Here is a 13,792-nt window from a genome sequence, read left to right as displayed (position 1 = left end):
ATTTATGTAATATTCTATGCACATTATTTCATTTGAGCTCACAGCCTAGTGTACGTGGTAGTGTAGGAATCATTGTCCTCCTATCTCCGATTAAGAAAAGGCAGCACAGATGAAGTGACATGCTCAAGAACCACACAGCTGGTTGATGGCCCAAGTTTTTTCTCCAAAGCCAGTGCTTTTCCCACTATACCACGGCTGCCCCAGTTGAAGAGCTGGGACATGATCACAAAGGAGAGTCACTGGAAGAAGGCAAATAGGAAGAAGAAAAGGGAAAGGGAGCTCTTTCCTCACCAGGCATCAGTCTGGTGTTCAGCCTGACTCCTAATATTAAATATAATCAAGTGCCACATGAAGAATCAACAAGGAGAGAGTGTGGTGCCAGCTAACTAGGGGTGGTCTGCCCTGCTGTAGTGACCTTGCTTCCTCTTCCCTGGACTTTTTGACCATCCAGATCCATAGGCATCCTTGAGGGCTGCTTATGGATCTTCTCTTTAGAGGCTCATGTAAGGTATAGCTTCTCTTTACCTACTCTTCCACGGGTTGACTTCAAGCCAGTCTCATCTCTGTTTGGACTTGGGTAAGGGGGTGGGTAGCCAAATGCACAGAATAAGCTGAGAACTGGTTAAAGGAGTATGGGGAGTTGGACATCTTTAAAGGCCTTCCAAGGAATGTCTTCATCTACATTTCAGAATTCAGGACCTCCCCAATCAGGTACCAGACCTATGGCAGAGTGACCTGTCATAGCTGCAAATTAACTTTTCTTTCTACTCTCCTCAGCAGGGACTAAGCCTATTTTTCTGCTGTCTCAGCCTGTTTAGTGCTCTCCCCCTTCTCTGCCGGTAAGTCCTGCAAAGATAGCTTACATGACAGTTATTCCACCCATCCTGAGAAACTTTGTTGTTCAGTTATTTCAGTCATGTCCTATAGTTTGTGACTCCCATTTGGGATTTTCTTGGCAAAGATACTAGAGTGATTTGCTATTTCCTACTCCATTTCATTTTAGAGATGAGGAAACTAAGGCAAACAGGATTAAGTGACTTGCCCGGAGTCATACAGCTAGTAAGTGTCTGAGACCAGATTTCAACTCAAGAAGATGAGTCTTCCTGACTTTAGGTCCACCACATGATGGTTATATCCAAGGGATGTATTTAGCTATTTGGGTGATTATTCAGTCACTCAGTCAGTCAGTCAACCAATCAGTGTACAATTACACAGAAAGAGGAGATAGAATGTTGAGTTCAGTAACAGCTAGTAGTTCCCATAGTCTGGAACCATGGTTTCATAAAGGAGAATAGGAGGAAATAAGGCAGAAGACTCAAATTGGAACCAGATTGCAGTATGGCTTAAATGTGGAGGTATTTTATTTTTTGCTGAAGACAATGGGAAACCTTGGAAGGTTTTTGAGCAAGGAAATGACTTAATCACAGCTGTTTCTTAGAAAGATTACTTTGGTAGCTACATGGAAAATGTATTCCAAAGGAGAGACAAGAAGGAATGAAACCAGTGACTTGACTTGGACAAGGAATGACTTGACTCACCTTAGTCAAGTCAAGAAGGAAAAGAACTTTAACTAGGGCAGCAGCCGTGTGAATAGAAATAAGGGAACAGATATGGAAGACATGAAAGCTGAATTGACAAGATTTGGCAACTATTTGGATATGGGAAGGAGAGAGTGAAGAGTTGAGGAAAGAAGAGAACAATTATTTATATAACACCTATTATGTGTCAGGCACTGTGCTAAGAGCTTTTCACAAATATTATCTCATTTGATCCTTACCATAATCCTACAAGGTAGGTGTCATTATTATCACCCCCATATTATACTTGAGGAAACTGAGGCAAACAGGATTAAGTGACTTGCCAGATCATATAGCTAGTAAGTGTCTGAGGTTGGATTTGAATTCAGGTCTTCCTGACTCCAGGCCCAAAGGCTCTATTCACTGTGTCACACCTCTGTTGAGAATGACTCTAAGGTTGAACATCTGGATGAACAGGATGATGGTGATACCCTCAGCATAAACTGGTAAGTCTAGAGGAAAGGTAGGTTTGGAGGAGATGAAGAGTTCTGTATGAACATACCGGATTTGGGATGGTGGGATTTAGGAGGAGGCAAGTAGCTATCAAGCAGGCATGTGACAGTCCAAGACAGAAGAGAGAGGTTAGGGCTAGATATAAAGATTTAGGAATCAGTTAAATAATAAATGAACCCTTTGAAGCTGAGAAGGAGCAGTCAGTTGGGTAGGAGAAAAAACAGAGGGCAGTGTCAGGTAAGCCCATGAAGGAAAAGCATTGAGGAGGAAGTAATGGTCAACCATGTCAAAAGTTGTAGAGAGATCAAGGTAGGTAAGAACTGAGAAAAATGCCATCTGATTTAGTAATTAAGAGATTGTTGATAACTATGGAGAAAGCAGTTGTAGTCATGTGGTGATTGTAAGAATGTAAGCTCCTTGAGGTCAGGGACTCTTTCATTCTTGTCTTGTATCCCCAGCACCTATCTCAGAGTAGGTGCATAATCACTTATTGACAAACTGATAAATGCTTATCCATAGATAAAAATGAGGGAGGGAGTCAGAAGTAAGATTGCAAGGAGTTAAGAAAACCTATGTTGAGGTGGATCAAGATAACCAAACTTCCATTTCCTGTTCCCGGCCAGATTAGGGTGCATCTGCTCTGTTTGTCTCTCTCATTCAGTGCCCAGGACTTGGTCCACTTGCTTATGTCAGTACCCCTTCAGGGTCTTCTGTGGGTTTTGGACAGCTTCCCCAATCCTCTTACCTATTGCCTCTCACAATTCTCCTGGGAGCAACTGGGTAGGGATGTGAAGCTCTTCCCAGCATTTATGACTCAGAGAGGGAAGGGCCATGTTTCTCAGACATATTTTGGCTGAGCAACTTGCAAATAATAAAAGTTTATGATTTGATGGGTAATCTTTTGATGAAGATAGCTGTCAGATTTGTATTCTGAAGTTATGTTTGTTGATAGCTGTCAAGTTTTTAATAATAATTACTATATATGTATAATTTTTTTTCAATTAGCTAATCGGATTAGCTGCCAAGAGTTAGATCAAGGTGGGGTGGCAACATAAATGTTCAGCTATATGTTCATGAGTATAAAGAAGAATTACGCTTGTCATCTACCTACCATGGCTAGGAAGAAGAGTTTTAGAAAGAGCAGAGGTCTTAGCATTAGAATTTTGATGGCTATTGAAGGGAGGGGAAGATCTTTGCCATGAAGTGCTGCCCTCACAAGTAGGGGAAAAGTGAGTGGAAGACTGTGTATCATGGGCCAATATGAGAGCAGAAGCTGGTGGTAATGATTGGGAGTGGGCAGTGCTGAGGAGTGGAAGGAAGGAGGCTCAGATGAAGATTTCCTGGAACCAATCTCCATTTCACAGCAGACTGATAAAGAGGTGTTATTGTTGCTGAAAAACTCTTTGTCCAACCTTACATCCAATTTTTTAGTTTGAAAAATCTGAGAATGACAGATAGAAAGGCCGCAAAGACCCGTGGTCCTTCACATAGCTAGATCCAAATCTCATCTTCCCCTTTCCCGGGATGTATGAAGTATCATAGGGAGCAATACAGCCAGTGAGACTCATCTCTTTCTGAATACTTTCTCCTTTCTCGGTTTTGGTGACATAGTTCTCTCCTGGCTTTCCTTCCTAACTTGTCTCAACCTCTCTCAGACTCCTTTGCTGACCCATCATCAAGTTTATACTTACTAGTCACTTATCGAGTTCACGCTCACTAACCATGGGTATCCCTTGGGGGCCTGTCCTTGTTCCACTTCTCCATCTATAATATCTCACTTGATAATCCATTTACTAGCTGTGTGACCATGGGCAAGTCACTTAACCCTGTTTGCCTCAGTTTCCTCCTAATGACTGGAGAAGGAAATGGCAGCCACTCCAGTATCTTTGCCAAGAAAATTCCGAAGAGGGTCATGAAGAGTCAGACACAACTGAAATGACTAAACAACACTCTTCAGAAGGGGGAATCAATCTGTTCCTTATACACTCCTGCCCTCTGGTGACAACAGAGGAGTTTTGCAATTGTAATTCTGATCGCCTCGGTTTAAAACAGCCGAGGACAGTCATTAATGTCACTAAAAAAATTTTTTCTTTCTTATTTATTGTAAATTCAACCATCATCAACAACCACAAACATCTCAAAACACAAAGAACAAAAAAATAAGCCCTCACATGATATGATGAATTTCCACCACAGTATTTTGGGTTTTTAAATACACACATAACATAAATATACACATATACATACATACAAACACATATATGCATGCATATATTCCTTAACCAGAGAGTAAAAAATTATTCTATTTTTTTACCCATTCTATTCTTTTTTAAATACTTTATTGTTGCCCTCTTTTTCATATCCATCACTGCCCACCACCCAACTGTATAAATTAACATCAATATATTTGCTTTCAAAACACATGAGTAACTGATCTAAAAGTCAAAATGGGAAAAACAAAATGGTATGGCCTGTTAAAGCCATGCCTGGGTTGAGTTGAGTACTTCAGAAGCTGTAGACAGATGGTAGAAGGTGATCTTAACATTCCACTCTTAAGAAAGTTGTTAAAGCAGTAAGGATTCCACCCTTCTGACACCAGAAATAAAATTAGGTAACCTGGGTCAAGAGACTTAATAGAGCTTTGAAATCTGACTAAGGTAATAAGTTTTAGAACTGGGAGGGGCCTTAGAGAGGTCCCTTATTTTCCAGAGTGGAAAACCACAGCCAAGAGAGATGAAAAGATTTGTCCAAGGTCAAATCATGAGTAAGGAACAAGCTAGGATTTGTACTCAGATCCTTTGAATCCATATCTAGTGCTCTTTATACTATATCATGCAGTCTCCCTACCATAAGCTAGGAGAAAGAATGTGGAAAAAGAGTCAAGAGACTTGAGCCTCGTAGATGAACATCTGGACTTGACGTCAGGAAGTCCTGAATTTGAATCCCATCTTAAGGACTTGCTAGCTGTGTAACCCCGGCCAATTAACAAACTTATTGGAGCCTCAGTTTCCTTATCTTTATATATTCTCTTTTCCCTTGTACATAAATCCTAGTCTTGGAGAACCAGTAGTAGTGTCATATGTCAGTTGCACATGTCACTAACTATGTGGTCCCAAGAAAGGAGAATCATAATTGTACATCCTTCATTGGATTATTATAAGGTCGAATGAGATAATGAATGTCAAGTGCTTTGTAAACCTTCAAAGTGCTAGATACATGTTACCTCTCATTTTTTAGATCCAGATCTGCTATTCATCAGCTGGTCATTCTTAGGCTTTTCTGGAACTCAGTTTCCATATCTGTAAAATGAGAAGGGCTGGACTAAAGGACCGCCATGATTTCTCCCAATTTTGACCTTCTATTATTCTATATGGTACTATTTCAGGCCTCCGAAGGCATTTCAAAATATCAAATTACATAGATTTTTGAGGGTTGGAAGAGATTTGAAACATCACTTACTTCAGCTCCTTCATTTTACAGTTTAAGAAACAAGTCCTGAAGGGGCAGCTAGGTGGCGCAGTGAATAGAGTTCTGGCCTTGGAGTCAGGAGGACCTGAGTTCAAATCCAACCTCAGACACTTAACACTTACTAGCTGTGTGACCCTGGGCAAGTCACTTAACCCCAATTGCCTCACCAAAAAAAAGAAAGAAAGATAGTAAGAAAGAAAGAAAGAAAGAAAGAAAGAAAGAAAGAAAGAAAGAAAGAAAGAAAGAAAGAAAGAAAAAAGAAAGAAAGAAACACAGAAACAAGTTCTGAGAAATGACCAAAATCCTTTAAGATTTGATAGCTGCAAAATGGGGGCTTACATTTGACCCTGTGGAGTATGAGCAGAGTTGTCTTACCTGCTCTGTGCAAACCGTATATGCTGGCTCAGCACCAATGGGCACTTTGGGATAGCAAAGCTGTCATCTTATTCATTCCTTAGCCCTGCAATAGAAGTAGAGGAGGGCCTGCATTCGTTTCAAAGAGGAGATAGCTTCTAACTCACTCTCTTCCTTTGACTCTCCCTTGAGGCAAACAGCTCTGTATCATTAGACTTTTCAGGAAAAGGTGGGAAAGGAGCAATACCCATTCCCCCACCTTCCCAACATGGCATCTATCAATACATAAGGTTTAGGAGCCTGCTGCCTTTTTTTACTTTGGGTTTCCTTCCCTGAACAAAGGGGACCAAACAGTGCTCCCAAGATGCATATGTCTTGTGAATTTGAGAGGCTGGGAGACCCTCTGTCTCTTAGGGCTGACTGGTAGCAAGAGAATGGACAGCACTGTCTGGGGGAAGAGGCCAATCCCTGGCCTGACTTACCAGAAGACATGGACCTGGTGAAAAGTGAAACATGGAATGCCTATTCAGAAGCCTCACAGGCTGCTTCATGCTTAGTTTAAGTCACAATTTCCCAAAGGCAATTACAAGTTTTTGGATCCTGTTTTAAGTTTTGTTCATTTGAGTTTGCAGGAATGGTGGGTTTTGTCTTTTTCTTATTAGGCAATTGGGGTTAAGTGACTTGCCCAGAGACACTCAGCTAGTAAGCATCAAGTGTTCAGTCTGAGGCCCTATTTGAACTCAGGTCCTACTGACTTCAGGGCTGGTGCTCTATCCACTGCGCCACCTAGCTGCCCCTGCAGTAATGTTTTATGTTGAGCATTTGTTTTGTTTGGCAAACAAACAAACAAACAAACAAACAAACAAACAAATGACAGCTGTCCCATGTCTAATTCCTATTTTATACTGAGTACCTTTTTATTCCCCATTTTTGGGAGACCTTAGAAAGGAATCAAATCTAAGCTTTATGTAAATTTGCCTGAGGCTCTTGGGTGGAGTATAAAGAGTGAAAGAGTGTAATAAAACTAGATTAACCAGTCTTGTTAGATGTTTCCCTAGGACTGTGTGAGCCTGGGTCCAGAGTAGAAAGCCCCCTTAGTTGTTAGGGGCAGCCCCCTAGCCCTAAGGCCCAATGGTTATGAAGTTTTTACATTTAGAGAGAGTTATTATTTTATCTTCCAATTAGAACAATCCAGCAACTTATTGATGTCAACCTTAAAATTTCTGTGAAGATTTGGAAAACTGTCTATGGAGAAAGTTATAAGTGGAAAACTATGTCCCTACTCCTTCATCCCCATTAGTGCCACCTACATAATAAAAAATGTAAGACTCTTGAAAAGTGTTATTTGTTAATGCTTAGTAACAATATATTCATATTATGGATATTGTAACTGAGAGTCAAAGGCCTTTTCGTAAACTATAGGATTAAAAGTACACAGAAAACACCTGTTAGCTCTGATGGGTCCCACAAAATAAATTTGCCACAAGAGACTGTCTACAGAATAGAAATAACTACCACTGTATGAGGCTGGCAAAGTGTTTTATGTACATTAATCTCGTTTGAGACATGACCTCCAGCTCTCAAGTCAAGTCAGCAAGAGTTTTTTAATGCTTTACTATATGTCAGGCACTTTGATAAGCACTAAGAATGTAAATACCAGTAGAAAGACAGTTTCTGTCCCCAAGGAGCTTACATTCTAATGGAGGAAGACAAGACATAAAAGAAGGAAGATTGAAGGTACCTGGTGCAGGAGCATTATGGAGAAAAGACCAGGAGAGTCAGGAGTGCAGTTTGGAGAGGAATGATGACACGGTTGGCCTCCTTCTGTGAAATGGAGGTTTTGGGAGGAATACACTAATCAGGGGCAGAGGGTATTTTCAGTGTGTGAAGTCTAGGACCATAGTGAGTTTCCAAGGTTAAGAGGTGTCTGGGGCATTGTACAGAAATATTAGCAGAATCAAGAGTACAACCTACTTCTCCCGTTGTGGTTATTGTTCCGTCACGGCTGACCTTCATGACCCCATTTGGGGTTTTCTTGGCAGAGATACTGGAGAGGTTTGCCATTTCCTTCTCCAGTTCATCTTGTAGATTTGAACTCAGGAAGATGAATCTTCTTGACTCCAGGCCCTGCACTCTATCCACTGTGCCACCTAGCTGCCCCTCTGCTATTGGTACTAAGTTCTGCAGGAAAGGACAATAGGTATTTTTCTGTGTCTTAACTCTGTTCCTTGAAAGTAGCACATATCCCCTCCCAGGTTTTTAAAATGTTTGTCCTATGTAGAAAAAAAGAAAAAGAAAATTAAAATAAAAAGCAAAAGGAAGATTTAGAGGTTTATAAGGAACACTGGGTTGAGAGAGAAGTGATTTGGAAAACACAGGTCTACATCCTTACTCTAGTACCTGCTACTTATGTAACCTTTGGCAAGACTCTTAACATATCTGAGCCTGTTTCTTAAACTGTAAAATAAATCAGTTGAACTGGATAATTGAAAACTTTTGCAGCTTTAAATGTTTTATTCAATAATCCTGTGACCTAGATACAAATCCTGGTTCTTACCTCCTTGCTTACTTGTGACCTGGAAAAGTCATTGAACCTCTCTGGGTCTTAATTTCCTCATCTGTAAAACGAATAAGTTGGCCTGGATGATTTGGGGGGGGGGGAGGCAATTGGGGTTAAGTGACTTGCCCAGAGTCACACAGCTATTAAGTAGTATGTGTCTGAGGATGGATTTGAACTCAAGACCCTGATTCCAAGGTCGTTACTCTCTCCATTATGCTACCTAGCTGCCCCTAGATGATTTCTTAAGATGCCTTCTAGCTCTTAATCCTACAGTCTTTTCCAGGGCTAGTGATTTATTTCACTATTTTAAACAGGGGAGTGCTGGTAAATGTTTAACAACCAACTTTCTCAAACTGACTACAGAACACTTCTGATTGTGACTTGCCTCATAGATGGATTTACTATTGTATACATTTCTACCTAAAGAAATGAGGCAAAGTGGACCAAACCCTTGTGTGGATTCGATCTGTGTATCATTAAAGCCTACTATATAATCCCAATCTTGGGAAACTCTCAAACACTTATTTGGATTAAATATAACCCTTGATCCTTATAAAGTCTAGATATTAATTGTACCCTCTGAAGCCAAGTAGAAAAGTCTAATCCTTCTTTCTCATAACAATCTTTTAAGTAAATGAAAACTTAAAAATAAACTTCATTTTAAGAGTTCATTTAAATAAATGAAGACATCTCTCTTCCCACACCCTGACCCCCACTTACATGTCTTCTCCAGGCTAAATATTTCCTGTTCCTTCAAGCAATCCTCGTGTCATGGCTTCTAGGCCTTCCTCAGCCTGGTCTCAGGATGAAAAGGAAAATATTTGGACTAAAAATCATTGTTGAGTTAGAATTCAGTGACTTTTAAAATTCAAATTAGGTAAAAATACATAATAAGAGTCGGAAATTGAGGGGATGCTTGTCAACTGGGGGATGACTGAACAAGCTGTGGTATATGATTGTGATGGAGTACTATTGTGCTGTAAGAAATGATTAATGGAGATAGTTTCAGAAAAACCTGGGAAGACTTATATGAATTGATATAAAGTGAAGTGAGCAGAACCAGAAGACTATTGTACACAGCAATATTGTAACGATGACCAACTGTGAAAGACTTAGCTACTCTGATCAAGACAATGATGCAACATAATTGAAAGGATTCATGCTGAAAAATGCTATCCATTTCCAGAAAGAGGACTGAGTGCAGATCACAGCATATTTTAAAAATTTTATTTTGCTTCCTTTTTTTTTTAACAACATGGCTAATATATAAATATGTTTTGCATTTATTCCTATGTTTTCTAATGTTTTTTAATAGGAATGGGTGTGGTATTTTGTCAAAAGCTTTTTCTTTTTAGCTATTGAGATAACGATATGATTTTTGTGGTTTTTGTTATTAATATGGTCAATTATACTGATAGTTTTCCTGATTTTGAACCAACCATGCATTCTTGGTATTTTCTACCTCATCATAGGGTATGATCGTTGTTATATGTCGCTGTAATCTCCTTGCTAATATTTTATTTAAAATTTTTGCATCAATATTCATTAGAGAAATTGGTCTATAGTATTCTTTCTCTGTTTTTCCTCTCCCTGGTTTAGGTATCAAAGCCATATTTGTGTTATAGGAGGAACTCCTTCTTTACCTATTTTTTCAAACAGTTTATGTAGTAGTAGAATTAATCATTCTTTAAATGTTTGGTAGAATTCATTTGCAAGTCCATCTGGTCCTAGGGATTTTTTCTTTTTCTTTTTTTTTTTTTGGTGAGGCAATTGGGGTTAAGTGACTTGCCCAGGATCACACAGTTATGTGTCTGAGGCCAGATTTGAACTCAGGTCCTCCTGATTCCAGGGCCGGCACTCTATCTACTGTGCCACCTAGCTGCCCTCTAGGGATTTTTTTCTTAGAGAACTCACTTATGGCTTGTTCATTTTCTTTTTTTAAGGTCAACTTGATGCTTTTTAATAAGCATTCGGGTAAAATCTTTAAGCTTTCTCATTTTACAAAAATATAATATTAAGTTCGAGGCACCACATGTAAATGAACAGCTTCCTTCAGAATCCTGCCTAAGGGCAGCTAGGTGGTGCAGTGGATAGAGCGCTGATCCTGGAGTCAGGGGTACCTGAGTTCAAATGTGGCCTCAGACCAAAATACTGGACACTTACTAGCTGTGTAACCCCAATTGCCTAAAACAAACAAACAAAAACATAAAACATAATCCTGCCTAAAAATAGCTAGGTGGTACAAAAAATAGAGTTCTGGGCCTGGAGTCAGGAAGATCCGAATTCAAGTCCAAGCTCTGACACCAGCGCAAGTCATTTAACCTGTCTGCCTCAATTTCCTCAATTGTAAAATGTGACTAATAACACCAGCCCCTATCTCCCCGGATTGTTATAAGGATCAAATGAGACATTTGTAAAGTGCTTAGCACAATTCTTGGCACATAGTAAACATTAAACAAATGCTTGTTTCCTTCACTCCTGTATACTTTTGAGTCCAAGATTATCATGTATTTATATATTAATGAATCTTGTACAGCTCCCTGAAAAATATTTAGAACAATAGTTTAAAAAATGGGCAGTAAGAGTATCTACCAGTATTAGATCTCAAACTGTACTACAAAACAATAATCATTAAAATCATTCAGTATTGGATTAAAAAAATGAGAAACCTCAGTGAAACTCATTGGGTATACAATACGCAGAAGCAAACATAGTAGCAAAGTACATGATAAACTCAAAGAGCCCAGTTACCAGGTAAAGAACTTGCTATTTGACAAATACTGTTGGGAGAACTGGATCGAAATCTGAAAGAAATTGGATTTATACTGAAACCTCATACTGTAGAATAAAATAAGCTCTAAATGGATGTATGATCTAGATACAAAAGATCACATTATAGAGGAGCAAGAAAGAAATAATCTTTCATATCTGTGAATAGGAGAGGAGTTTATTACTAAAGCAATAGAGGAGATTACAAAACATAAAATGGATAATTTTGATTATACAAAATTTTATTTTATTTTATTTCAGACAAGAAGTTTATTAAACAACAAGATGTTTGACTTGAAGGGAAAACTATCTAGGATCAATTCTTTTTACAGTAATTTATCCCTACTGAGAGACAGAGATTGCCCTACATGTAATAGCTACGTACAAAAAAGTTATAAAATAGTCCTTGGTTTTACAATGATAAAAGAAAAACATTGAAATTATCTAATCAAACAAGGTATGCAAGGATTTTTTGTGGGGTTTTTTTTGGTTGTTGTTGTTAAACAGAGAAAGCAAAATAACTTACTGTAAATAAAGGTAAAAGTTGAATGAGCATGCCACTAATGCAGAAAAGGGATATTTTCACAGAACCAGTTTGTTTTTTCCCCTCCCCATCTCCATCTGATGTTGATCAAAACATAACATAGGCCATTTAGTTTTAAAAAATATGCATTATGACTGTGAACATACACCAGTTACTTTATGTTCAATAAAGGAATGGGGGAAGGGAATCATAGAAGAGAGAAAACTATACTGCAGTAGTGAGGATGTGGATGAACCAAATCTTGGTTTTCTAATTGTGAATGTATTGTTTTCCTTGGGCGCACAGTTCAGGAGTAGAGTTGCAGTTCTCTTTTTAGTATGTATCTCCTGTCTGCTGTTGGAATACATCAATTGTAACTTCATCCTCCATTTCCAACTGTGCAGGTGTGTCTGTTTCATTGGTTGGTTGCCCATCAAATAGGAATCTGATCTGCCTCATTGACAAATTCTGTTGTTCACAGCAGGCTTTCATTAGTTTACTAAGTGGTGTGTGCCTCTTAATCTTAAATTGCACCACCAAGCTATCTTGCCCTGCCACCTTCAAATTAATGTGGTCATTGTTTTCGGTCTTGACTCCTTCCTTTGGCTTTTCGTTGGTCATGGAGAGTCCGGGGGGGGGTCTCCTCAGGTCACAAAAGGACCATCACCAGGATGGTCCACTCCAAGGAAACAGGAGGGAGAAGCAGCAGCAATAGGAACAAGAGCAGGAGGAGGAGGAGGAGGAAGATGATGGTGGTGATGGTGAAGAAGAAGAGAAGAAGGAGGAGGAGGAAGAAGAAAAGGAGAAGGAAGGAAATACACAAATACAAATTATAACTTGGAATGTGAATGGGATGAATTCACTCATAAAATGGAAATAGAAACGGGCAGCTAGATAGTGTGCCGCATAGAGCACTGGTCCTGGAGTCAGGAGGGCCTGAGTTCAAATATGGTCTTAGACACTTACTAGCTGTGTGACCCTGGGCCAGTCACTTAACCCCAATTGCCTCAAAAAAGAAACAAACAAAAAAATGGAAATAGATAGTAAAATGGATTAAAAATCAGATTCTAACAATATGTTGTTCATAAGAAACGTATTTAAAAAGAGGGATACACACAGGTAAAATAAAGGGCTGGAGCAGAATTTATTATGTGTCAGTTAATGTAAAAAAGGCAGGGCTAGCAGTCATTATTTCAGACAAAATTAAAGCTAAAATAGATTTAATTAAAAGAGACAAACAGGGAAACTACATTGTGATAAAAGGTACCATAGACAGCGAAGCAATATCAATACTAAACCCACGTGTACCAAATATTATAGCATCTACATTTTTATTTTTATTTATTTATTTACTTTTGGCAAGGCAATTAGGGTTAAGTGACTTGCCCAGAGTCACACAGTTAGTAAGTGTTACGTGTCTGAGGCCAGATTTGAACTCAGGTCCTCCTGACTCCAGGGCCAGTGCTAGCATCTACATTTTTAAAAGAAAAGCTAAATGAATTACAGATGGAAAAGACAGTAATATTATAATAATGGGAGACTTTAATTTTCCCTTCTCAGAACTAGATAAATCTAACTAAAAATAAGAAAGAAGTCAAGAAAGTGAACAGAATTTTAGATAAGCTAGATATGATAGATATCTGGAGAGAATTGAATGGGAATAGAAAGAAATACACCTTTTTCTCAGTGGTATGTGGTAGTTTTACAAAGATTGACCATAAAAATTTCACAGTTAAAAAATATTAAACGCATCCTTTTCAGATCACAATGAAATAAAATTATATTTAATAAGGAACCATGGAAACATAAAATAAAAATTAATTGGAGGCTAAACAACCTAATATTAAAGAATTGAGTGGGTTAAAGAACAAATCATAAAAACAATCAATAATTTCATTAAAAAGAATGACAACAATAAGACAACATATCAAAACTTACAGAATACAGCAAAAAGTAGTAATAGAGAAAAATTTATCTCTCTAAATGCTTACATCAATAAAATAGAGAAAAGTTTTACACAAACAAATCTAATGTAGTTAAAATTAAAAGGGAAATTGGTAATTGAGAGGGAAAAAAATCTTTGCAACA

At 38.6% G+C, this 13,792-nt stretch overlaps 1 protein-coding gene across 2 annotated transcripts; it reads right to left on the bottom strand.

The window, feature by feature from the left end:
• Nucleotides 1-12,037: 12,037 nt before the first annotated feature.
• On the bottom strand, nt 12,038-12,325 carry LOC110216311 (small ubiquitin-related modifier 2-like). 2 transcript variants are annotated; one of them, XM_020998102.1, is made up of 2 exons: nt 12,187-12,325; nt 12,038-12,114 (listed from the first exon to the last, which is right to left on the bottom strand). In XM_020998102.1, exons 1-2 carry the CDS (start codon nt 12,323-12,325, stop codon nt 12,038-12,040), a joined length of 216 nt encoding a protein of 71 aa, XP_020853761.1. The 2 variants fall into 2 exon arrangements, with proteins under 2 accessions (XP_020853761.1, XP_020853760.1); XM_020998101.1 differs by having other exon boundaries at nt 12,038-12,325.
• Nucleotides 12,326-13,792: the final 1,467 nt, after the last annotated feature.

The sequence above is a fragment of the Phascolarctos cinereus genome, unplaced genomic scaffold (assembly GCF_003287225.1).
Source record: "Phascolarctos cinereus isolate Bilbo 61053 unplaced genomic scaffold, phaCin_HiC Scaffold_1;HRSCAF=81, whole genome shotgun sequence".
In the NCBI taxonomy this organism is placed as follows: domain Eukaryota; kingdom Metazoa; phylum Chordata; class Mammalia; order Diprotodontia; family Phascolarctidae; genus Phascolarctos; species Phascolarctos cinereus.
Note: the sequence above shows the minus strand (reverse complement) of the source record. Positions and strands in the feature narration are given on the sequence as shown.